Source organism: Alternaria novae-zelandiae (genome assembly GCF_023758075.1).
Source record: "Alternaria novae-zelandiae strain BMP 2774 chromosome Unknown scaffold_12, whole genome shotgun sequence".
Taxonomy (NCBI): domain Eukaryota; kingdom Fungi; phylum Ascomycota; class Dothideomycetes; order Pleosporales; family Pleosporaceae; genus Alternaria; species Alternaria novae-zelandiae.
In genome coordinates, this window is record NW_026056972.1 from 832,268 (window position 1) to 858,768 (window position 26,501).

Consider the following 26,501-nt stretch of genomic DNA (forward strand, 5'->3'; position numbering starts at 1 on the left):
TGCGGGGTATGCAAATGTGAATGGTCGTTCTATTTCCACCCGCGCAGACACTATCAGCTTTGCACCTGGCAGACTGGAAGAGCCCACGACAACGATGTCTCAACCTCTGAAAGAAACCGACATCCTGTTTCCGCACCTTTCCAACACACCAAATCTATCCAGCACCCTCTCTTCTCTGCGCCGCTCAACACTCTCAACGCACAATCGCCTTGATTCAATTATCTCCGACAGCGATTTCGTCAGTTCAGTCGCCTCTGCCTACGATCTACCCCTCGTAGCCAATGAACGTTGTGGAAGCTGGTACATTCCACCAGCCCAAAAGTCTGGATCTGTCTACTTCAAGAGCACGGACGGTCACATGGGCGAATGGAGCTTCAGTCTGAGAAGACTAAATCTGCAACTGTTGGATATTGTGGAAAAGTTTGGCGGCGCCGTGGTTGTGGACAGCACGAGGAGGGGCAAGAGTATGCCGGACGCGCTGAGCAAAACCATCCCGACATGGTGCTGTGTGATCAACAGAGCTGTATTCGGCACACCTAGGAAAGACGAGATGCGATTGTTCACGCCGCCACAAGCCGTGGGAGAAAGTGAGCATGCGCAAATAGAGAAAAGGATAGACGGATTTGTGCAACAGTTTCTGGTGCGTAGCTTGTCTGGGCATTCCCAAATATGTTCGCTGATATCGAGACAAGGATATCTGCAAACCTAACATCGTGGACCTTCGCAGTAAGCTGAAGAGGCCCCTCCGACCAATCTGGGTAACACAGCAATCATCTCTTCCGGACAGTCCGCCTTGTTTCCCCGACTTTCACCCCATCGTGCTCTGCACAGCATCGCGACGGGTACGCGGTGCCGAAGCATCGGAAAGCGGGTACATCCAGGGTGCTGCCGATGACCACGAAGCATGGTCTCATGGACTCACACCGACAGTCTTCTGGAATCACAAGGATGTGCTGATGAAGACGAGCGAGGAAGATGCGCCAGCTCTGATCGAAAAATTGCTCAACGAAGACGGAGGTAGTAGCGCGGTCGCAAGTCTGATCAAGCCAACGTCAAAACTGTATATCTCTCCTAGTGACCAGATGAAGCTCGATGGATTCGACGTTGTGATCAGTTGTACACCGGAGCCCTTCGCCACTTCGATGCTAAAGGACGCCGGAGTCAAACACTACTTGCACCTCAAATGCCAAACCGGCAAACTTGGCTCACGCGACCTCCGCACTCAACTGCCCCGAATTTTGAATTTCTTTTCGTCTCTTTCGGAACCAACCACCGGAAAGATTCTCGTGTGCTGCCCAACAGGCAAGGATCTATCCGTTGGTACCGCCTTAGCAGTACTATGTCTCTACACAAACGAGGAGGGAGCGATAGATACCAGTACGCCAAAGGAGACAAGTGCCATCGGAAAAGCCTTCATCAAGCAAAGGCTCAGTTGGATAACAACAAGCAACCCCGCGCTGAACCCAAGTAGAAGCACACTCCAAAGCGTCAATGCCATCCTGCTAGAAAGCCAAGACCCAAAAGCCTTCTTGCAAACCAAGAGTAACGGCACAGACACTGGCATCACCACCTCAATACCCATTCGAGAAACAAGACCCCTGCCCCAAGAACCACAAACAGACGACTCTTCCGAGACCGAAAAGCCAAAGCCCGGCTCTCCTTCGCTGCCTACCTCCATCTTCGAAAACCTACGCGACTCCCCGGACAAATCATGGAGCTTCACCCGTCAGCTCCGCTCCACCCTACCGACCCATCCCTCGGGCACAGTGACAGGAACAGCGACGTTCACGTCCTGCAACCTACCAGCCTCCTTTCCGCCAACTCTGCTTTACGCCGAAGAAGGCGAATTCGCAACAGACACGGGTCTCAAGTTCAACGCACGCAGAAAGTATGTGTACCAACTCAAAACGTCGAAACCAGGAAGCACAGACGAGAAAGCAGGAGAATACATCGCCGTCCGTTTCTTCGACGATGAAAAGATGCCGCGCGCAGATATCAAGGATGGCGTGGGGAAGACCGGGGAAGGGATCGGGGGGTCATTCGTCGACATGGGTGATCTGCAAACGAGTGGAAAGGAGGTGAAAGCCAAGAACAAAGAAACGCATCTTTGTGCTGAGGATTTGTACACGGCTAGTTGGACATTCGGACCGGGTGTTGTCAACGGGGACACGGAGAATATGTGGTGGGAAGTGCGATACGATGTCCAGGGCCCAAAGAAGGATTACGTGAGTACCACGAGGTACACCCTCATTTGATGGACAGAGAAGAGATGAATATAGGGTATCAAAGCCGATCTACATAACACAAACGACCACGCGCCAGACACTGCGAAACAACATGTTTGCCGCCAAGTAAGGAGTTTCCTGATTTCATGACTTTGCTCCCGTCACTTTCGTCACGAGATTCGCAATCTTGAGGAATACATTCACCACGAGTGCAAGCGCGGCGCTCGGAACGAGGATTTGTAGCCACTCGTACCACAGCTTCGGTCGGACGTCTGTCTCGATCCAGCCAGCGCCCTTGAGCGATGGCCCGCCGTTGACGTTTGGTGTCTCACCCTCGTCGGCTGGGAAACGCTGGTTTTCAAGGAAGTATTGGAGCAGGTCGTCCTTTTCGCGCCATCGGGCAAGGAGCCAGTCACTGAAGAGCTTGTCGTCGTGGAGGGGGATATCGGCGATGGCGAAGCGGCGCCAGTACATGTTTACGGACTTTGGAGGGCGTCCTTGGAAGTAGGTACTATAGAGGGTGAAGAGGTCTTGGCCGTATTGGCCGGCGCTGTTGTGTGTTAGTATCTGAAGAATCTGGGCGGTAGGCTAGACTTACGGAACACCCTCGTACGCCATTGTGCAGTCGTAGAGGTAGTCTACGGAGCCTTGCAGCTCTTGCAGACAGAAGGAAAGCCCTGTGCTTCGCGGCAGCAGTGCGTGCCTCAGGTCCTCAATCTGGTTCTTTTCTGCCCATTTCTTGCTCGAGGCGCGACCGTTCTTGCTAAGATTCGTGCCTTCGGGGAAGATGAGAAGCCACATGGGGTCGAGACCCTTGGAACCGGATAGTGGGCCGTCGTGACTTCTGCTCAGCTTCCTCAGCCTATGTTGGAAGCGCTCCTTGTCCGTGGACCACTTGCGGGATAGGAAGATGAAGCCGAAGAGCCTCATGCCCCAGCCGAGGATTGGAATGTATTTGAGCGATTCCTTGAGGATGATGTAGAGGTGGCCGTGCATGGACGCGCTGTATGCCATCCACCAGAGGTAGACCCAGTCAGTGTAGATCTAGTAGGTGTCAGCTCATTGTTCTGCAGCATGTTGCCTGGATAACCGTACCTGGTGGTTCGAGACGAATACCAGCCTTTCTGGAAAGTCGCATTCGAGCAAGCCATCCTCCTTCTTCCTCATCTGTCCTCTGATGCTCTCGTCTCCACTGACGCGCATCGTGACGGGCGCCCACCAGTACGTCATGGTGGTGACGGTCATGCTAAAGTGCTGCTTGGTCATGGCCATCCACGCGTAGAAGAGGTCCTTGCTGTAGAAGTATAGCGGCAGGCCGATGTACTGGGTGATGGCGATGCTGAGACATGACGTTAGTATCCTATGGGTAGCATTAGCCTTGAGTGTATACGAACGCTATGATGCTGCCGTTGAAGTACGCTGCAAAAAGACACATGCGCAGAAACTGCACAACAGGCCCATGTTTGACCTTGCCGGCTGGGTGTTGGGTTGGATCGGGGAGGTTTGGCGCGGAGGGTGTCTTGGTGCGCTGCGCCTTCAGCTTCTCGATGACGGGCACCGATGCGGGCGGCTTGCGCTGCCGGATGTCTGTGGTGGACATGATGCTCGTGGTGTGGGCAAGCATGGGGAGTATGCAGGCACGTCTGAGGAATACGATAGAGAGTGTGAGTGCGCGTGCACGCAGGCGGGCGTGGGCGGATGCTCAGGCGGACGAGGGAACTACGGATACGGCCCAGACATGCGGCGGGGGAGAGTGGGACAGCGCGCTGCCGTCTGCATTGGGCGTCTGGGGGTGAAAGGGCGTGCGGGCGTGGTGTGGAGGAGCAGAGGGAGTAATCAGGCCGCAGCTTTCGCGCATCGTGTCTCCGGGCGCTGGAACTTGGTGCTGCCGATCCGCAGCTTTCCCTCGAGCATGATGACAGCACGGCGGTTCACCCCACCCGTTAGCTGGCCTGGAGCGGGCGCTAGTCATATCCGGACGCGTTCACTCGCAACTTTCACCCCTTCAAATGTTCCACCGCTGCATGTGATTATGGAGTTTAGTCGCTGCGCCTGGACTATCTCCGCGCCTTAGCATTCACTCCTCTCCGTCTGGCATGCGATGCCACCAGGCGCCATCCTACCACGGTTCGACTCGTCATCACCCGCTCATATGGCGCCCACCCACCCCTCCAAGCTCTGCGCACAGCTTCGCCTAGCATTTTGGCCCTAGCCTCCTACCCTCTAAACATGTTTGTACCCCATCGCGTCTTGCCATGGCGCCTCCTGGCTCTGCCGGCCCAGGCACGGAGTTTCTCTTCGTCTCCACGCCGTCTTGAGATCAGGCAGATTTCGGAGCTTCCCTCGCGCACGACGCCGTCATACGTACAGTCGCCCTCGAATACCCTGCTGAGCCTGCAATGGCCGTCCCCACCGCGCAACATCCTCGTCACCAAGAAGAAGCGCACGCCAAACATCACCGAGTCTGTGATAGAGTTCACGTCCCACATACGCTCCACCTACCCGTCGATAAACGTCATCTTCGATCCCGAGACTGCCCAAGAGCTTCACGAGCAGCTTGCGTTTCCCGTATACACATACAAGCAGAGCCAGGGTGCGCCGCAGTACCTTTCGGATAAAACCGACTTGGTCTGCACGCTTGGAGGCGACGGCACGCTGCTGAGGGCTAGCAGCCTGTTCAGCCATGCAGAGAATGTACCTCCTGTACTGAGCTTCGCCATGGGCACCATCGGCTTCTTGGGCGAGTTCAAGTTCAGAGAATACAAGAGAGCGTTTCGGGAGGTGTACATGAGCGGCGCGCCAGACACCTACGCTACCCTCTCCGACTCGCATGGGACGATTCCACCCACACCACCCACATCGCCCGATGACCCTCTGGACAAGCCACTGAGCTACGCCGACATACGAGGCAAGGCTATGGGAAGCAACAGAACAGCGCGCATCTTGTTGCGCAACAGGCTGAAGGTGGGCGTCTTCGGGCCTGATGGAAAGAGAATCAGTGGCATCGAAGGAGAGGGCGACACATACGCGCTGAATGAGGTCACGCTTCACCGTGGCTCCAGCCCGCACCTGAAGATCATCGACGTCTACATCAACAACCGCTTCCTGACCGAGGCAGTCGCTGATGGCATGATCATCAGCTCGCCTACTGGATCCACGGCATACTCGTTGTCCTCTGGAGGAAGCATCGTACACCCCCTCGTACCGTCGATATGCCTCACGCCTATCTGCCCTCGATCGCTTTCCTTCAGACCACTGGTGCTGCCAGCTCAGACGCCAATCACACTGCGGCTAGGCAAGAAGAATCGTGGTCGCGAAGTCGAGGTCAGCATCGACGGAAATACCATCACAGAGAAACTGGGCACGGGTATGGAAGTCCGCATAGGTGGAGAAGAGGTCAAGCGGGACGCTCGTGGCTGGGAGGGTGGCGTACCCAGCATCGTGCGCGGCACAAGTGGCAAGGAAGACATGGCTGAGGACCACTGGGTCGGTGGACTGAATGCGCTCCTCAAGTTCAATTATCCGTTCGGTGATCAGGAGTCTTGAATGTGCTACAACAAACATCACATGGCTTCAGACCGCGGTGATCATATCAGCTGGTAAAGACAGCAATCATATCGGCTATACATAAATACCTACATCACCCCTTCTTCAGCGTCTCACCGAACCTTCATCACATCAACCTATCATGGCTGGACAAAGCTCGCAAGTTCCTACCCAAGCCCGCCAGTATGATACCCCGTCCGGTTTACGTGTAACAGCCGCGCAGATAGGCTTCATCGCCGATGCCGTCATCAGGCTCCAAATAGGTTTCAATATTGACGCTTCAGACCAAGATGCAGGAATCTCAAGAAATCTTCACAAAGAGTGTTGCGACTGGCTTGATGTTTTACACCGCCTTCCCAAGCTGGCGGAAGTGAAGAAAATCGAGCTCTACTGTCAGCCCGCTCTCATTACGCAGTGGATGGAGATGCGGGACAGGTTCGTGGCAGCAATTGGATTTTTTGAGCGAGGGGTCACGAAGGTGGGTGTATGGGAGATTGTACTTCTGAACTAATGTTGATGCTGCTGTAGCTTATCCCATGAAATCACATTGCATTCTCCATAACCAGTTCGCAATGAAGACTGTGAGTATCGTAGTGATACCTAGGTAGAGCAGCACGTAGGAGGTTCTGACCTAGCTGCATTCATGCTAGCTCGCGCTAGGTCGAAAGATCCCTCAAGCGCTGGCCCGGGGGGCTGGAAACCAAGCTGCGGCATCGACCTTTGAAGAAGTTCCTGCGCCCGTCTCACACGCGCATCGATGTTACGGATTGTTGCCTATTAGCGACCTTTGTTGATGGCGATGGCGGACCAAAAACCCGGCCTGAGCCGACAACAGACCGACGCGACTTTGGAGTACGATTCAAATTGACCTTTCAACGCTCGCCGCCGTGGCTGTTCTTCCACGTTCCAGCGTAATGATGCGTCACTAACTGTGGTGATAGTACAGCTTCCTCTTCAGCGCTGTATCTGTTCGTCATCGGTGCAAAAGAGCGACCGGGCATGAATAGCACATCTCCGACTAGCTTGGGCTGCAGAAGCTTCTCCACGTCACTTCCCGCCAGGTTGCGGTTCACCATGGCACCCAGACTCTTGTATACCGCATACGTCAGACGCCTTGGGCCTGTGAAGTCGACTACATCTCCCATCATCTCCATGGTAGTGTCTTCGACAGCTACGCCGTGTTCAGCGGTCTTCTTAGCCAGCTCTTCCAGGACGTCATCTATCGCCTGCATCAGATGCGGTGACCGGGGCTTTGCCATGATGGCCCATATCTCCATCTGGTGCAAGTAATTGTCCGGCCAGCCATGGTCGAACTCCCAACCCACAACCAGACTTGTGTTCGCTTTATACTCCGGTGGAATCCAGTCGTCGATGGGTATGTTCTCACAGGAGACGTCGAGATCGAACCAGATGCCACCTTGGTCCCAGAGCAGCAAGTAGCGAAGCAGATCTGCCTTCCATATAGGTACTGGAAGTGCAAGGTAGTTGTTGACGATATCTGGCCTCGATGCAAACGCGGTTCGAACATATTCGTCGCTACTTTCGTCCGTCATGAAGTGCGCTTCGTACTCTGGATTGGACGTGATGCAGCTATCGGTCCAGTTTCGGGCTTCTTCCGAGAGGCCACGAGGACCCAACTTGTACCATATAACCCTCGGTATGCCTTCATACTTAGGTGCTTGGACGGTTTCCTGGATGGGTAGGGCGATGTCGTGGTGGGCGGAGCGAATGGTGTAGATCTGGTATATGAGAAGAAGGACGCACAAGGCAAAGAGCGACTGATAGCTGACAAACTTGAACTGCAGCCTTGCTAACATACTGAATGAGCAGAATGCCGAACGAAAACTTGCTGTAATGTGTCTAAGCAGAGCGGATGTAGATGCTTCATCATCCACATCGATCTTCATGAGGCTGAATCACGACCGCTGACATTTGAGTCTTTGCAGTCTAGACACCAACGCAAATCTAGGCTTTGTCTTAGACAATCCTTGACAGTTCCGGAAATAAATGGCGCGGATGACCCAATGCCATGGACCCCACGAAAACCTTCGGTGTCAAAGAGGTAGTACAGCATATTCAGCCACGTGCGCAACAAAGAATCCGCATTCCTCAACCAAAGACGGAGGTTTTACTGGCTACCAAGATCCGTTGCTCATTTCGGGGATCCGCAGCCTTACGCCCCGCGGTGCGTATACATGCAGATACTTAAGGCCACGACAGGTCTTGGCCCCAGACGGCTGGTGAGGTTGTGTCCTGTCATCCAATGATGGAAAGGGTATGATATGTCTCAGCCCGATTGTAAACCCTCTAAGGTAATGATTCATGAGGGATGGCGATGAAGACCAGTGAACGATCAATACCAACGAAAGGTAACGATCATCGTCCGTGACACGTGGTTTGAGAGGCATATCCCAAGCTCAGCCGCATGCACGAGATAACAGTTCCAACGCTGATCAACAGGAGTTCTCGTGCGCAGACCGATGACCTCCAGCGCCACGCTTCTAGCCATGACAGACTCGTCTTGGTATGGGAAAAGCGCACCACGCCACAGACCACTCTAATCGCCCAGCACTTCCAGGCTGCCGTCGTGACTGTCATTTCGTAAGCCTCAGGCGTCACTGCACAGGCGCAATCTCAGACTCTCGTCGACTGCTCGAGGTACCGCTCCGACACTTCGCCTGCTTCAACCTTAGGTGCTTACCTCGTTCTGAGTAGCCTGTTCTTCACTCGCTTGAAGCTTACAGACGTTTTCAGACCCGAAGTTCTTTCTACCATCTTTTCATCTTCCAGCAGTAGTAAAGAGGAAGATTTAGTAAGAAGAGTATAGATTCAAAGAAGGGCAAAGCCTAGTCTATATACCTAAGGTTACATAACCTTTAATACTTCTACTTAATTTACACTTTATACTTAAGGTTAAATTAACTCTAATACTAGTGTTATTTAAATTAAACTCTTACTAAGTAAAGAAGTATTTTTCTAATACTTTAATTTACTCTTCTACTTTTAGTTTTACTCTAAAATAAGTTTTAAGGCTAAAAATAGAATCTTCTAATTATTCTATATCTAGTAGTACCTCTAAGAATTTTCTACTACCTTAACTCTAGGCTGTAAAATTTAGGCTAAATAACGTTTCTATATATATAATAAAGATAGAGTATAGCCTACTTTTACGCGTACTTAAATTTTTATAGTTTTTAGTAGAAGTTAGACGCTTATAGGCGCTTAACAATTCTCTAAAAGAGTAGTAGAGTAATTATCTAGTACTAGATTTATTATACTTAGCTAGGTACGTTAGACGTGCGTTAATAATTCTATAGAGTTATAGCTATTTATAGCCTAGTACTATAAAGCACTATATAACTACTTACGCTCTTACCTATTTAGTTAAGTAGAGAGCTAAACTATAGCGTTATTAAGTAACGCTCTTTATTAGATAGATTTCTTATACTAAAGGCTTAGTAGGTAATAAGTTACTATATTAATTAGAGAAAGTACTTCTTTAGCTACGCTAGGCGTATAGAAGTATACTTTAAAAGAGAGAGCTTAGCAGGCTTATAATAAGATTAGGTATAGAAGTAATTTAAGAAGCTTTTAGGCGTAGTAAACTTATATAAAACCTAATAATAGCTAACTTAAAGAGCTACTACTACCTAAAAGACTACTAAAAAGTAGAATTAATATTAGTTCTTTTCTTAGCGTAAAAATCGCTTTATAAAAGAGCTAGTTTCTTTACTTAGTTAGTTCTAGAGAGTTTAGAAAGTATAGCCTATTATTAGCCTCTCTTAAGAAGGTTCTACTTAGGCTAAGTATAATTTAGTGTATTAGCGTTAAATTATACTAGTAAGCTTATCTAGATAGGTACTAATTAGTAAGTAGCTAAAGATAATTTGTAGAGGTATAAGTATGCCTTTAGGCGCTTAGAGTTATAGGTACTTACATCTAGGTATACTCTCTAAGCTACTATTATACGCTCTAAATTACGCTATAGATAAAAGGTATCTTTCTAATTATTAGTAACGTAGTAATTCTATTAAATAAGAAGACTTTTAAGAGTTAGCCTTTAAGAGAGTTACTTTAAATTTAACTTAAAAGTAATTACGCTAGTTAAATATTTAAGAAATACTTCTACTTAACCTATAGAAGAGCTTTTAAGAAATACGCTAAGACTTTACTAAGACTTCTATAGTAATATAGAGAAATTATTTAAGTTCTAAGTTACGTGTAAATTTAGCTAATTTTAAGCTAATAAGAGGCTTAGTATAGCTATTAGTAATTATATCTGCTATTAGCGTGTATTTAAGCTTAACTAGGCTTTCTATAATCTTTTTATAAATAAAATACTACCTAACGTTAATATACTTGCTATAACTATAGTTATATAGGTTTCTAGTAAGAGTAATAGCGCTGCGGTTATTAGCGCGCAAGAGAATAGTCTAGCTAGAGTAACTTAGCTTATTAAGTAGCTAGCGTAGCTAAATAGCTTTCTTAGTAGCTTCTAATTAAGTAATATATTTAGCTTTATACGTTAAGAGAGAGACTATAGCCTACTTCTTAGATAACTAACTAATAGCAGCGCTTCTAAGTTTAAATACGTAACTACTAATAGAGTAGTAGTCTACGTCTATAGCGTAGTTAGAGTCTATGTAGCTAATAAGGTTACTACTATAATAGATTAGCTATAGATCTCTTATAGTCTTAATATAGTAAAAGATAGTCTAGACTACCTTCTAGTGTGCTAGTTATAGATTAGAGAAGAAGTAGCTAACTTAAGATACTGTAAAGGCTAGATTAAGTTAGGTGCTTAGTATTAAATATATAAGAGAGCTAATAGTAGCCTAATACTATACCTTAAACTCTAGCGTGCTTTAGAGATTATTTAATTAAGCTAGCACTAAAAAGAGGTTGCTGCAAAATAGATAGTAACTCTCTTTTAGAGCTTCTATATTAAACTTCTATATAATCTTATTAATATAGGTCTACTAACTAAGTTATAAGTAGTAGTTAGAGTAGTCTTACGTAACTTTAATACCTAAGTAGTACGCAATAGCGCCTAAGTCTATTATCTAAAATTAAGTGCTTAGAGCGCTCTTAAGCATGTAGATACTCTTCTAGCTTAGCTCTATAATAAGAAGATTATTAATATAGACTATAATAATAGTCTTATAATTAGAGTAGATAAAGATACTATAGTTTTTATAGAGGTGCTTATATTCTATAGAGCTAAGAAAGGCTGTAAGCGTCTAGTACTAGATTCTAGAAGCTTACTTTAGGCTATATAAAGCCTTCTTAAGCTTATAGACTTTACTATTCTAAGTAAATCTATCTAGTAGTTCTATATAGACGTTCTTGTTAATTAGTCTATATAAAAAGATAGTCTTAATATCTATTTACTTAACGTTCTAGTTATTAGTAGTAGTAATAGCAAATATAGCCTTATAAGTTATAGACTTAACTATAGTAGTAAAGATTTTGTTAAAATTAATACTATAGCGCTATTTAAAGTCTCTAACTACCTAGTAAGCTTTAAATCTAGTAATAGCGCTGCTTAGGCTGCGTTTTATATAAAGCACCTATTACTCTTATAGAATACGCGCTCTCTAAGAGATATCTATAACTAGTATAGTATTCTAAGTGCTATAGTTCTATAGCAACTAGTACTTCTTAGCTATACTAGCTTTCTAATCTACTATACGCTTGCCTTTTATTACTTATCTATACGTAAACTTATCTACCTTAAGAGGTTTATAGAGAATATACTTAGTAGTAAGTGTAAGAGTCTTATAGAGATTAGATAGTTAATATTATATTAAATTACAATGTTATTGTAGTAAGGCTTAGAAGAAGTACTTAGAGGTTAAATATATATAGTGTAGGTTGTTAGGCTAACGCAGGCCTAACGCCTAAGAAACTAAACTATTATACGTTCTCTTCTAAAAGCGCTTAAAGTTCTAACTAAGCGTCTAGAACACTAAAACAGAAGCCTATAGGCCTAGCCGTGCCTTCTAAAGAGAACCTAGACTGTGTACTCTAACTAAGAAGTAAGAAGTAAGATAACGTTATTAACGCAGAGCGCGCTAGCAACAGAGAGACTAAGAGAAAGAAAGGTTGTAGAGTTAATAAGGAATGCAGAAGCAGTAAGCGGCCTCGCGTAGAGCAAGGTCTATAAGTAGAATAGAGTCTAGAAGTAAGGCAGAGTCTAGAGGCGAGACAGAGTCTATAAGTAGAATCTAATCTAGGCGCAAGCTAGAGTGCCTGTGCAGAGAACTCTATTCTAGGTAAAGCTAATAAGTAGTAAGTAGAGTAGCAAGCTACCTTAGAGCTAATAATAGCTACAAAGGTTAAAGTTAGGCAGAAACGTACGTTGTAATTAACTTAGCAGGCTTTAGAAGCTGCTTAGCTAGACAAGTCTTTAAATAACTAGCTAGTTCTTTCTAAGTACACAAAGTCTAGCAGCTAGAGCATAGTAACAGCAAGCTCTCTATTATTATTATACGTATAGAATATATTATAAGGTTTTAGCTTATAGAGGTTGTAGTTATAGTAGTTGCAGACAGACTCTTTGCAACTATAGAGGTTATAGTATAGTTACTAGTTATTGCTCTAGTTATTACCTACCTACTTAACTATATACTAGAGATATTCTTAATATTATATATGTAGGTTAACAACGTTGCGTTACACGCGTAAGTCTAAGACCTAAGCAACAACGTATTTAGTAAGACTCTTATTAGTAAGGTAAACTTTAGAAGAGTCTATATTACTAGCGTGTAGTTATCTAGGTAAGGCGTCGTCTTTATAGAGCTAAAGAAGCTAAGAGTAAAAAGCAAGAAACAAACCGCAGAGATTCTAAAGTAAGTCTAACTTGTAAGCTATGTAATTAATTACTCGCGTAACTTAGTAGAGCCTAAGGTTCTTATAATTAAGTAACTTAACAGGCCTTTTAGTCTTAATATAGCAGGCGTTTAGCATTACCTAGTTACCTACTTTAAACTATAGTGCAAGGTACCTATTTACGTTAGCAAACTCTTACATCTTCTCGCGAGACTAGAGGAGTTCTTTGTAGAGAAAGCAACAGATATTATTAATGCGCGTTGCTAGAGCGTCTGCAGCGCAGGTCTACAGTGTTACCGCCTAGAGTTGTATATAGAAAGGTTTAAGGCCTAATCTTAGTTAGTAGCTCTTAGTAGCCTAGAATAGAGAAACTCTAGTTATAGCGCTAACTATAGAGTTAGCCTTAAACTCTACAAGCAGAAGCAATTAGACCTAATCTATCTATAAGTAGTTAACGTAGAAACAGAGATACTACTTTAAGTTAGCGTTAGCGTTTTTAGTCTAACTATCTATCTTAGAATAATGTAACGTTAATAACTTAGGTACTATACTAACGCGTTTATAGAGGCGCTTCTAGAACAACAACGTAAACTAGCGTCCTTAATTAGAGATAAGAGAGCGTAGATACTCTTTCTTACGCTAGATATACTCTATAAACTTGTCTACTATTATAGGCACCTTAAGGTTCTCTATAGTAATAAATTTCTTCTTTTTAGACAAGCGATTAACTATAACTATAATGTATTAATAGAAATAGCCGCACTACTACAATAGCAGAAGCAGAGTAATAAAATTAATAGAGACGTTCTTCTAGTACTTCTCTAGAACTAGTAGCAGGTAAAGTAAGCTATATTTAGTATTACAATTTACTTTAGAGCAACAATACGTTATATAGCTATTTATAAAACAGGCTATAGTGTTAGTTATTTCTTGCTAATAGTACTACTTACTAACCTACTAATAGGTAGTTATATAACTACTATAACTACTAGAAAGACTATTATAAATATGCTTAATAACTTATGTGCGTAGCTTCTTGCTAAAGAGAACTAGCAGCTTATTATTGCAGAGAAATAGCTATTCTTTATTGCTAGCTTCTAAATCGCTAAGCTCTAAGCAAAGCCCTTTAATAATAAGATAGTAGAGAATATAACAATCGCCTACTTTAAGAGCTTACTAGATAGTAGTAAGTTGTTTGTTAGTCTTGTACAGGCAGGCTATAACCTCCTCTAGAGACATCTTATCTGCACCTAGAAGTTTATTATAAGAGTTAGCTTCGTCTTTTAACAAGAACTTAGCAAGCCTAAGCAGATAGATAATAGGCAAGAATTCTTTATTAGCCTTATACAGCATAGTAAGCAGCGAGAGAATATTACATTTATTATCTTCTAGACAAACACTAGCAAGGCGAACTGCTACGTAGCTTCTACTATTCTAATAGTAGTTACCTAAGATAGTCTAATGCTAATGCTACACTCTATTATCTTGTAGATTCTACAGCAGGTTACTAGTACGTTAAGTAAAGCTATTAGGCTTAGTGCTCTGCTTACCTAGGCGGTATATAATGTAGAAGTTAAATTTCTTAAGAAACTTAGACTAACAGGCTTACTAGTAGTTTAGGTAACGCTTTGTATAGAAGTATTCTAGGCCTTAATAATTAGTAAGAATCTAGACTGTCTTATTAACTCTAGCAAGCTTAGAGCGCTACTTCTTAAATGCTCTTATAATAGCTAATAGTTTCTTATTATAGATTTTATAATTACACTCTATTAGCGTTATCTTCTTAGATATATAGGCTATAGGCTAAATACTACTATCTAGCTAGATCTATAAAAGAATAAAGGCATAAACGTAGTTAGACGCATTAGTCTTAAGAATACACTTAAAGTTAGAGTTAAAATAGGCTAGTACAACGTTGCTACAGAAAGCCTTCTTTAGCGCTAAGAATGCGCAGGTAGCTTCTAGCGTTATATAGAAGTTCTTAGAGTCTCTACGCATTAGGTGCGTAAGTAGTTTAGCTAGGTTAGAGAAACTATAGATAAACTATTAGTAGAAGTTAGCAAATCTAAGAAAGGCTTAGATATTCTTAAGTATCTAGAGGAGCTTCTATTTCTAGACTGCTTAGGTCTTCTCTAGGTCTATCTTAATTCTATTAGCTATAATAATAAAGCTAAGAAACTTAACTTCTAATTTTATAAATTCTAACTTAAGAATGTCTATAAAAAGCCTAGCGTCTGCTAGGCAAGTAATAACACAGAGCAGATAATTCTTATACTTCTTTAGCGTCTTGCTAAATATAATAACATTATTAAGGTATACTATACAGAATTTATCTAGGTACTTATACAATACATTATTAATATATACTTAGAACGTAGCTAAGCTATTGCACATTCTAAAGAGCATAATAGTGTACTAGTACAGTCTATACAGCGTAATAAACGCTAAAAAGTGCTTATACTTCTCTTTAATGCGAATCTTATTAAAAGCTATAATAACGTTTACTTTTAAGAAGTACTTAGCCTTAGATAGTCTAGCTAGCATGTCTTAAATAAGTAGTAGAGCGTTATAGTTCTTAATAGTGTAGGTATTAAGTCTATAGTAATTAACGCAAATACGTATGCCTCTACTAGGCTTCTTAACAATAAGAAGAGAAGTAGCCTACTCTAATGTAGCCCTCTCTATATATCTCTTCTAGAGCATATTATTAATGTAGAGCTTTACAGCTTAAGCTTTATTGCGGGACAAAGGCCTTAACTATTGTAAAGAAAGTTTAGAGAGTTGCCCTATATTAGGGTTTAGCTAGAGCTTAATCTTGTAGTTAACGTTATAGTAGTTAGGTAGTATCTTTTTAGCAGTTTAAGAGTTAAAGCTATAGAATATATAGTGCAGTACCTTTAGCAGTTTAGCTAGAATTTTCTTCTTGCTAAGTAGCAGCTACTCTATCTTATCTCTAAACCTTTTAAAGTCTTTAGGTAGCACTTTAGCTTCTACTACCTAAAGGCATTGTTTATCTTACTACTTATTATCGCTTATGTTAGCTAACTAGTATACCTCCTCTATAGTTGTAATAAGTGTATTCTTGCCTTAAGATATAGAGGTAGCAGCAACATAGCTAGAGATTATAGCAATATTAATAAGAGGGGGAGCTTTTAGATAGCAAGCGGTGCTTATATTAGAGACGTGTTTCTAATAGCGACTACTCTGCGCTAGGCAAGGCTTATAATTAGAGATATATTATTGTAAGTAGTAGTCTAAAAAGAATACAAGGGACATAGTTTCCTAGTTAATCTAGAGTTAGTAAACTTAGAACTATAGTGTTTCTAAGATTATCTGTACACTAGAGAGCTTTGTAATATAGGCTATTACTTACTTAGTATAGTTATTAAACGTAACAACAACCTAAGTTATATACGTTACTTCTACTACCTTAGTGCTATTAGCAAGTTTAAGAGTAGTAGAACTAGAGAGAGAGATAAGTGTATAATAATTTACGTAAGCGTAAGCCTTGTTAATAAAGAGAGAAGCGCATCTAGAGTTACCTATAAGTTTAGCGTGTTATAGAGAAGAGAAAGCGTAGAGAGAGAATATTATTTCTTTAAAGACTAGTTGTTCGCTAACTAAGAGCTAGTATAAGTCGCCGCGAATAGCGGCGGCTGCGATAGAGGAAACGCAGATTTTACTCTAGGCAGCTTGCTCTAGAAGAACAATGCAATTCTAGATAGCTCTTAAAGTAGAGTCTAGTTTCTTATTATAGTCTTCTATATAAAGAGAAGTAATAGAAGAAGATAGAGTAATTAGAGTAATAGGTAACTTAATAGTAATAAATAGTTTAATAGGCTTAGGCTGTAGAGGTCTCTAGAGGCAACTATCGCTAGAGACTAGGCGTTTTCTAAGCCTAACAAAGACTCTAGCAATAGTAAGAGAAGCTAGGTGTTAACTACGTTAAGCTAAACAAATACCTTAGAAATAGAAATACTAGCAATACAACAGGCCTTATTAAGAGTAGTAAGAACCTCGCTAAAGTAATCTATTAAGAAAGGCTTTAGCAAGTTCTTACAGAGAGCGTTAGAATTATTAGGCTTATATCTAGCCTTAGTGCACTTATAACAGCGTTCTATATCGCGTAGAACCTATATCTTAATAAGTTTATAACCTGCGTAGACCTTAGTAATAATAGGTTAGAGTCTACTATTACTAGAGAAGGCGACTGCTGTTACAGCGTTGTTGCGACTACAGTTGCCTTCTCTGCCTTCTCTATTTCTACCGCTACTACTATTGCTAGCGCGTAGAGTAGAAGAGGCAGCCTTAGAGTAAAGAGTAGCGTTTATCTATTCTAGACGTTAGAGCTTCTCGCTAAAGGCCTTAAAGTTCTTAGAGTAAGTCTTATAGTCTATAATATACTTAATTTAGGTGCGCTAGTAAGCAGAAAGCTTCTTATAGACGTAAAGAATCTTTTCTTTATTATTTTATTTAAGCGCAGCGACGCCTACCTTAAAGTAGGCAAGAAAGGCGCTAATGCTCTTGCCTAACTTTATCTAGGCGTCTTTATTATAGAAGGTATAAGCTAACAAGTAGTAGTTTAGACAACTATAGACTAAGTCTAAAACAGCCTAGACTTTCTATATAGACTTAAACTCTTTACTATTAACTAACTAACTATCTTATATAGCAGCCTAGGCCTTACTAGTAACACGTATACAGAGGTAGTTAAGCTGTAAGGCGTTGTTGCTGTTATATATAGTCGCAAAAGCTTAGAACTAGCTCTCTATATTAAGCTTCTACTTACAGTAGTTGTCTAACTTAGTACTAACGCTGCTAGCAAAGACAGCTAGTTTAGGTTGTTTAGAGTAATAGCTAACTAGCGTAGCAGACGTAGCTAGAGCAGTTAACAAAGCTAGAGACACAGTCGCTTTGCAGTCTCGCTAAGAAGCTTAGTCGCAAGATACTTAGTCGCGCCTAGAGCAAGAAGCGTTAGAAAGGCTGTTAGAGTTGTCGCTAGACTTAGAGTTATCTAGGTTAGAGCCTGTAGGCTAAGCAGTACAGGCAAGGTTAGTAAGACAAGTAACTTCCTAACAGGTAGCTACATGCTTCTTATATTCTACGTCGTAGGCAGCCTTATAGGTGTTCTTGCGCTTTATAGCCTTATTAGTATATTAGATAGCGTTAGCGATGCGCAGCTCTTGTTTCTAGAAGAAGTAATAAGCTTTGCCTTAGACCTGCTGCTCTTGCTCTATTAGGTTAGCACACTTATTATTAGATTAGACAAGAAGACTACGCAGGTTGTTAGTAGACTTAACTGTAGCTGCTGCCTTAATGCGAAGAGCGCGGTTCTTGTTACGCTCGTTAACTAGGCTTTCGCTAACCTACTATATCTTATTATAGGCAGCAGCAAGGTCTTTGTTAAGAAGATAGATAGTATTAAAGCAATACTTAATTATGCAGACAACGTAGTTAAGGTCTACATTCTGTTCTTCTAACATTACCTTGTTAAGGTCGCTAATATAGACTAGGTTACTGTCACTATTAAGCTTATAGGCGCTAAGAATAGAGCGCTTGCCTTCGGCCTAGTTAGCCTTAGGTTAAACAAAGCTAGTAACCTTGCGTTGTTAGGTTAGGCAAGCGTTATTAGAACGCGCGTCTATTCTGTTAGCGTTATCGTTGTCGCCGCTAATAGTCTCGCCGCTAGCAAGATCGCTAGTAGTATTACTGCTAGCAAGGTTGCCTTAGTAGTTGCCGCCGCTAGTAAACTTATTCTTAAGGTTAAGTTCTTTGTCTAGAGACAGTAGTTAGTATAGGTTTATAGAGATTAGCGGAGATAAGAGATTATTCTAGACGCGCTATTAATTAACAGCGGCTATAGCCTTAGAGATATAGAAGCTACTACTATAGACGTAGGCAAGCGCACTAGAGAGAGAACTATAATAGAGACGGGCAACATTATTACAGACGCCTCCGCGGTTCTTAGTAACGTTAAGTAGGTTGCTAAAGGTAACGCTCTTAGCGCCTTTAGTTACTGCAGAGTTAACAGAGTTTTTCTAATAGCAGATAGTAGTAGTGTTGCTCTCGCCGCTAGACAGCTCATTATTAGAGTTAAGAACATAAGTAGAGGCGTTTAGGTTAACCTAAGAGTTGTTCTAGAAAGAGCTAGAGACCTTAGGCAGGCTACTCTTACAGAGGTTAGTGCTGCTAGTTAAGTGCAGAAGCTGTTGCAACTAGCTAAGAGGAATAGAACTAAAGATAGTAGATCTAGACGCTTATTAAGATAGCGCAGTGTAGTATAGAAACTAATTAGCGCTACAAGCAACTAATATAGTAGTAGGCTTAAGAAAGAATAAAGTAGGTAAGGCGCTAACGCTAGCAGCGTCCTTAGAACTAGAGATTACTGCCTGTTTAGATATAGCAGGCGTCTTAGAGCTAACGCTACAGGCGCTAATAGCACTAGGCAATAGCAAAAGATTTAAGAATATAGTGCAACGTATTGCAGAAATAGAGGAGCAACTAGCCTCTCGCGCTAAGTTGCTGTATAGCTCTATTAACTACAATAATATATAAGAGTCTTACAGAGATTAGATAGTTAATATTATATTAAATTATAATGTTATTATAGTAAAGCTTAGAAGAAGCACTTAGAGGTTAAATATATATAGTATAGGTTATTAGGCTAACGCAGGCCTAACGCCTAAGAAACTAAACTATTATAGTAAGCTATAGGTATTTAATTAAGGTAATAAGAGTAGAGATAGCTATAGTAGTTTACTGCTGCTAGTAATTTACGTAGAGGTAGGTAATAGTAACCTAAATTTTCTGTAAGACTTCTTTAATTAAGAGCTTCTAGGTATTTATAATTAATTTTAAATTAGTAGTATATATAGAGTAAAGCTAAAGCTTTAAGCGCGTATAGTAGCTAAGTAGGCTCTAGGCGTTATTATTACTTAAATCTTTAGGCTACCTTTTAGGTAGCTTTAATACTCTTAGAGTAGATAGAGAGGTAGTAGAGCGCTAACTAAATTTAATTTTAGCGTCTAAAGCTTTATTATTAGCGCTAACGTTTAGGCAAATACCTAGTTATAGTAGAAATTTATCTTTGTAAAAGCGTACGTTCTGTATAGTCTATAGCGTCTTTCTATTAATATTCTAGACGTAATACTAGTTCTTTACACTATAGCTAAGTAGTATATAGCGCTTAGTACGCAGAGTAAGCTTCTTATAGTTATTACTAGAAGTTATTACGTAGCCTAGGTAGCTAATTATCTAGAGATAGAAGACGTCTAGCTAGTAGCTATACAGAAGCTTAAAAGGTGTATATATATTAAGTATACGCGTAGGCGCGTAATTATAAAGGTAGATAGAAATATATATAAGCTTTAGCTAAAGAGTATTACGTAGCTTATAGTTATAAATAAGACTTCTAGCTATATTCTAGTTTATGTAATTAATTTACTCTATAGTGCTATTCTGCTTAGAGTTATATAGAGTAGTAGTTTTATAAATCTATCTCTTCTACTTAGCCTTAAGCTTAAGCTTTTTATTAACGTACTTACTACTATTATTACTATAAAAGAAGCACACTTTACGCTAAAACTAGCGCTTAACTTTAGTAAAGAAGGCGTTAATAGCGTTAATAATGTTGCTCTTATATTTTAAGATTAAGACTATTTTCTATCTTAAATAGTTATCTATAAACGTAACGTAGTAGGCTTCTCTCTAAAAGAAGTAAGAATAGAAACTACTAATATTACTATAGACACGCTTAAAGAGCTGTCTTAAGCGCTTATATAGAGTATAAAAGTTATAGCGCGCCTACTTACCTAAGTAGTAAGAGTTATAGCTACTTATAACTTAATTACTAAAGAAGATAGGCTTTATACTCTTAGTAGCTAGCTTTATAGCGCGCAGATATTTATTAAAAAAATAGCTAGTCTGCTTATACTAGATTTCTCTAGTAAATCTAGTAGGTAGAATAGCGTAATAGGTAGTAAGCAAGAGAAGAGATTACTAGCGATTTAGCGTGTTTAGGTAGTAAAGATTATTGTCTCTAACGCTTTTACTAGTTACTATAAGTAGGCTAGTCTTCTAGCAAGTAATTTAAAGCTTCTTATTATTAAATATTATATATAAGCTAGCTACTCTTATTAAGCGCTTAGTAGATAGTAGATTAAAGGTAGCGTAGAGCGCGTAGATTACATTATATACTATAAAGGTTTTAGTTTTACTCTTAACGTTAATCTAGAGAGTAATAGTGCTAGTGTACTTATAGAGTAATAGGCTGCTAATTTCTCTTAAGTAGATAGAGTTAGTTATCTTATACAAGGCTGTAAAGGCTGTTCTATTCTAGAAGATATACTAAATTATATCTAAGTCTACGTACTAATTTAGGTTCTTTACTACTAGCGCTAGTGCGCTAAAGGTACTTAAGACTAGCACTATTTCGCTAAATGCGCAGATATCTAAGACTACTAAGTTAAAGTTACTAGATTTAACTCTTAGGCGCTTATGTAAATTTCTGCCTCTACTTCTCTAGTTATACTTTTTATTTCTACTAGCTTTAATATAAGCTAGTATAAGCTTAGAGTAAAGCTTCTAGCACTAAGCGTTACTATAGCTAAGCTTACTAGAGTAATTTAAGTAAGATAGCGTTAGCTATAGCTAGCTTACTATTTAAGCTACTATAACCTTTAGTATGTTAGTAGTAAATATATAAAGCTATATTTTAATCTTAATAGCGCCTTTAGTAAGAAAGCGTAACTTAATAGCCTCTCTAACGTTAGTTGTAATAATATTAGGCTAGGCAGTAACTTACGTCTATATCTAGAGCTTATATAGCTTACTTAGGTTATTAAGAAAGTGTAGGTTAATAAACTAGCTTAGAAGCTTATAGTTAGCGTAAATTTGCGCTAGCGCAGTATTTGTTTTAGTAAGAGAGTTAGTAAAATCTAATATACTACGCGTTAAGAATAGAGTAGTATTAAGAAAGTTATTTACTAGACTTTAAATCTTAGAGGTGCCTAAGTAGCTATAAGTATTCTTAAGAATAGCCTAGTATTTTGTAGTAGTTAGAGTACGCCTATTAGCTTTAAGGCTAACTATATTACTAGGTTCTTTCTTAATACTAAGCGTAATTAAGTTACGTACCTAAAAGTTGCGTAGGTTCTATTTCTTAAAGGCCTAGGTATAGTGCTCTAGAGCTAGTTCTATAATTACGCTCTAGAGATCTACTAAAATAAGCGCGTTTTAAACTATCTTTACCTATCTACTATAGTTTATAGAGTTATAGAGTTTAGGCTTACTCTCTAGTATTTTTAAGCTATGCTTATACTTCTATCTTACGCGCTAAAAAGCTAAGTTTACTAGACCTAAGAATTTAGCTATTATATTATTTAGCTATAAGAATAATAGTGCGCTTAGAAAAAGTAAAATAAGAGATTAGAGGCTCTAAAGAAAGGTAGAGGCGTTAAAATTACTTTAGCAGCTTATTCTGCGCGTAGTATCTTTATATTACAAATTTATATTTTATAGTATTATTATAGAGGTTCTCTCTAAGTCTAGAAGTTGTGTAGTAATTAGTAGCGCGTTTTTAGAGCTATTAGCGCTAGTAGATTAGGCGTTAGTAGTAGCTAGACTAAATTTAGTTTAGCAGGCTACCTATAACGCGCTCTAAGACGCTAGCTCTCTACTCTAGTTATTAGCTTTATCTTTCTATAGATAACTACGCTTCTTAGGTACTAGTTTTAGTTTAAGCGCTGCTAGTAGCGCCTAGATTAAATTACTTTTAGCTAGAGTAGAGTTGCGTTTTAGTATAGCGTTAGCTTAATTTAAATTTTACTAAATTTTGCTACTTATAGTAGTACTGCTTAAGCTACTATTACTTAAGTTGCTATTATTATTACTATTGCTACCTCTATTTTATAGCTTAGAGAAGGTATTACTATACTTTTATAGTGCGTAAGCTAGACCTACCTTACTAGCTCTGCTAGTAAGCTTAAGTATTAAAGCTGTTTTGCAGTTTTATAGTCTACTAAAGACTAGTAGTAACTCTAAATTTATTTAGGTAACGTCTTTAGTTCTAAAATTAACGTAATAGCTTGCTATAGCTATTAGATTTAGGCTATAATACTTTAATTAATAGTAAGTATACGTAGTAGTTATAGTAGACGTAGTTAATAGCTAAAGTAATAAAGAGTTTACTTATTTTAGCGCTTTTATATTCTTCTATCTTACTAAGTAGACTTTTAGCGTATAATAATGTTTTAGAGTGCTTTTACTTAGCTAATTTTTTAAGAAAAAGTACTTAGGCTTATAACTTAGTAAAGAGGAAAATTTAGTAAGAAGAGTATAGATTTAAAGAAGGGCGAAGCCTAGTCTATATACCTAAGGTCACATGACCTTCAACAAGCAGACGTGTTCTTCTTTTGGTCGTGCTCTAGTCGGATCTTGGGCTACTATAGTTGGACCTTTGTCCATGTCCCAGCGCCCATGGAATTTATCCTCCCGCCATCGCTTGATACCGCACTGGACATCAGCAATGCGCTCAACTACACTATAGGCGAGAAGATTACGGTATATTGGACAGAGGCACCGGCCGGTACTGCAGTCTCTATTATTCTGTGGCAAGCAGATCCGGAGACTGGCGTGTCGATTAAGAACGTAGAATACATTTTACGTATAGCAAGCACTTTCAAAAGTTAGGAAACCACGGGCTAACAATATATGATAGAGAGTGTAGTAAACAGGACCAACCAAGAATGGATTATCAGGCCTGAGATCAACCTCAAATTGTCCAACCTGTTCCAATTGGCCCTCTACCGAGAGGGCGCAACGGTACCAGCAGACTTCAGCCGGTATTTCTACCTTGAAGACAAGATCGAATCGACAACAAGATCGTCCTCGTCGCTTTTGCTTTCCAGCTCACTGAGCTCAGCGTCTACCGCGAGCTCCACATCCTCCGCCACTGCAAACTCGACACCTACTAGCACACCAACGACAACACCACCATCCACACCCGCACCCGTACCAATATCCAGCGCGGCACCGCGCGAGAACAGCTTTCCCACATCAGCCAAAATCGGTATCGGCGTCGGGATACCTGTCGCACTCATAATCGGCCTCGTCGTTGGTTTCCTCCTCTTCCGTCGTCACAGAAAGAAAGACGTTACCCCGTCACCGATGTCTGACACGCAGATCGCTGAACAGTACAAGACCGGGCCTAATCCTCATCCATTCAACAACAACTCCGGTTACTACGGCCCTCCTCTGAACGAGGCACCACCGGAGAGCTTGGTGGAGTTGGATCCACAGCACGCACATAAACTGCCGACCGATGGGGCAGCGCCGGCGAGGTACGAGATGTAATTCTGAGGATCTTCATGAGAGCAGTGCATTGTTGGGTACACAGAGGGAAGCCATCAATCTACTGCAAATGTGCCTTTTCACTTGTTGTCAGCGATCGTAGTTTATCGTCATTGCCTTTCTTGTAGCATATTTCACATGACCTTACGTCTTCTCGTTCAACATGCTGAACAAATCATCTACACCCTATGCCAGCGACTTGACATCGGCGACCAGCCTTATCGACGTTACCAGACTGTCAGCAGCTGGTGCACCGTAACACTGTGCTTATTTCCGCCCTCTTGGTGACGTACAACAGAACTTCCACGACTTGCTTGGCCGCCTTACCGAGTAACGCGTTGCTCACCGGTCCGTTCTCAACGTCCGGGAACGCCTCTAGCCCCCAATGTCTTCCTGTGTAACAGTGACCGCATAAGCGGAAATTAGATCGATCCAAGCCCCGCCACATGTGTTTGAGCTTAGGTTGGGTATGCACTGTATCACTTCAACCCGACCGCAGTTTAAGCCGGGCGTAAAGCAAAAGGCTGGATTAGTTGGAGAACCGGAATCACGACAGCGGGGCGATGGTGCGATGGGCGCCATGCATACTGTTTGGCGATGGTCCGCACAGCAGTGATTGATTGATGGGTTTCAGATGATGTGGCTTGCATTGGGGGCTATGTAGAAAGCAAAAGCGCATGCTACGGACGGTAGAGGAGGATGGATTCGGAAGAACGGGCGGAGCCGACGTGCGCTTGATAACAATCAAAGCTTCCAGGATGCTCAGACACAACGGGACAGGTATCTATCTAGTGCCATGAGAACAAAAAGTGAATCCAAGGTACAGCAAACGCTATGACATGAGAGACTGGGGATGAGAAACCAAAAACCACACAGCGAATCAACCGCATCCTCACCATGAGCCTCAGCGCAGCCTTGCATCAAGCAACCGCACGACCAGATCCCCAAAGCGAGTACATAGGCAGCGGTTCGACCCGCTTCGTATCGGTAGAACGCTGAGGGCTAGGATATTCCCATTTGACGTCCTCGAATGGCCCGGCCGCTGCGGAGTCGGTTCTCGCCAGGGTATCTGTATCGGGTGCTTTGATGGATTCGAGCTCGATGCCCTCGTCAACCTCGTTATCCTTTGACGTGTTCGTGGTTCGATCGGCTTTTCTGATGCAGGCCATGAGTAGCAGCATGAGGAGGATGTAGCCGAAGAGACTCGTGGTCCATGCGAGGATGATGGTACTGAACATGTAGACGTCGCCGGCGGGTGGGTTGGCGATGAGTATAGTACTGATGGCTACAACACTATCCTTGATTGAAGACGGGAGGCGGGCTGCTTTGTTAGCAGACCTTTTCGAAGGGCCGACAGAATCTCTTGCGTCGCCAACCGAGTGAGCGTCGCTGTGTTTCCAGTAGATGTCGCCGCGGTGGCTGTGGAAGTCCAGTCCTAGTGTGCTATACACGGCTGCAGCTTTTGTCCAACCGCATAGTTGATCGTTCCCCAGATCGGAAAGTTGGAAACCCTTGACTGCTAAGGCGTTTTTGAGGATGTCGGGGTAATAGGTCGTATATTTGGTGACGACGGCGTACTGGAACATGTTGTTCTCATGCGGGTTGCTGAAAGCAATCACTCTGCTGCCGAAGCCGTCGTGCGGAAGGCATATATTAGGCTTCGTGTAGATCTCGACGTTGTCGGCCCGAGGTATGGTTGTGGCGAAGAGTAAGGTATTTAGAAGTAATAGGAGGAGAGCAGACATTAAGAACATGATTGCGATGCGAGAATAACAGTCTTGAGGTGAGTGATCGGATGCTGCCTGCTATCGGGTGTTTGACCGTAAGAGCTGCGGTGCCGGAAGAATGGTGTGGCGTAGTAAGAGTAGAAGTGGTGGGTGCGCGATATCTTATAAGCAACCATGGCAGCATGCAGCTTCCGCAAAGTAAGAGTGGAAACGAGGGTCGGGGTGTTGTTGTGGCCAGAAGGTGAGAAGGTAGCAGCGATGCTCGCACGGTGCAGTCGCGATCGTCCACCGACTGTCAAGCTGTTAGCACAAATAGAAAGAGGTCTTAGTACCGCGTTGCTAAAGCATAGCAAGAGAGCTACATGTAGTAGAATATCTTAGAACTACGTTACTAAAGCATAGTAAAAGAGCTATATACTAGTAATAAGTTAGCAAAATATTCTAAGAGCTATTCGAGGCGGCTACTTTACCCTGGGACTAGGAATACACGAGGCCGAGTATTAAGATACAAGCTCTTGATACGAGGTAACGAGGCGAATGCTATGAGCTGTGAAGCACACCAAAGCCTGCAGGTAGACTAGCAATTTCCAAATGAATTGCAACTTCTCCGACCCATTAACCCAAGCGTGCAACTAAGTCTTCCACGATACCCCCCATCCATGAGTCAGTCTTTTCATTCATCCCACATGACAACCAAGCCTCGGATGCCTTGGAAATAATTGAACACTATCGTTGAAATCGAACCAGGCGATACGCGGACGGTAGTGCGGAAGTTGAAACAACCGTAACATGCTATTTCTGAGAGCAGGTCTGCGGCATACAA

General features: G+C 42.1%; 6 protein-coding genes across 6 annotated transcripts; 3 read left to right on the forward strand and 3 right to left on the reverse strand.

Moving 5' to 3' along the window:
• Positions 1–94: 94 nt before the first annotated feature.
• Positions 95–2,355, forward strand: J4E88_006397 (uncharacterized protein; the record flags this gene model as incomplete). The annotated part of the gene is made up of 4 exons (XM_049400022.1): positions 95–587; positions 635–640; positions 688–2,225; positions 2,323–2,355. 4 exons carry the CDS (start codon positions 95–97, stop codon positions 2,353–2,355), a joined length of 2,070 nt encoding a protein of 689 aa, XP_049254333.1.
• A 14-nt stretch (positions 2,356–2,369) lies between these two features.
• J4E88_006398 (uncharacterized protein) lies at positions 2,370–3,825 on the reverse strand (the record flags this gene model as incomplete). The annotated part of the gene is made up of 4 exons (XM_049400023.1): positions 2,370–2,775; positions 2,824–3,269; positions 3,321–3,564; positions 3,620–3,825. 4 exons carry the CDS (start codon positions 3,823–3,825, stop codon positions 2,370–2,372), a joined length of 1,302 nt encoding a protein of 433 aa, XP_049254334.1.
• Positions 3,826–4,454: 629 nt separating this feature from the next.
• J4E88_006399 (uncharacterized protein) lies at positions 4,455–5,771 on the forward strand (the record flags this gene model as incomplete). Its single annotated transcript, XM_049400024.1, has 1 exon — positions 4,455–5,771. One exon carries the CDS (start codon positions 4,455–4,457, stop codon positions 5,769–5,771), a length of 1,317 nt encoding a protein of 438 aa, XP_049254335.1.
• An 872-nt stretch (positions 5,772–6,643) lies between these two features.
• J4E88_006400 (uncharacterized protein) lies at positions 6,644–7,588 on the reverse strand (the record flags this gene model as incomplete). The annotated part of the gene is made up of 1 exon (XM_049400025.1): positions 6,644–7,588. One exon carries the CDS (start codon positions 7,586–7,588, stop codon positions 6,644–6,646), a length of 945 nt encoding a protein of 314 aa, XP_049254336.1.
• A 15,490-nt stretch (positions 7,589–23,078) lies between these two features.
• On the forward strand, positions 23,079–23,954 carry J4E88_006401 (uncharacterized protein; the record flags this gene model as incomplete). The annotated part of the gene is made up of 2 exons (XM_049400026.1): positions 23,079–23,265; positions 23,320–23,954. The coding sequence occupies 2 exons, from the start codon at positions 23,079–23,081 to the stop codon at positions 23,952–23,954; spliced, it is 822 nt and encodes a 273-aa protein (XP_049254337.1).
• Positions 23,955–24,871: 917 nt separating this feature from the next.
• On the reverse strand, positions 24,872–25,705 carry J4E88_006402 (uncharacterized protein; the record flags this gene model as incomplete). The annotated part of the gene is made up of 1 exon (XM_049400027.1): positions 24,872–25,705. The coding sequence occupies one exon, from the start codon at positions 25,703–25,705 to the stop codon at positions 24,872–24,874; it is 834 nt and encodes a 277-aa protein (XP_049254338.1).
• Positions 25,706–26,501: the final 796 nt, after the last annotated feature.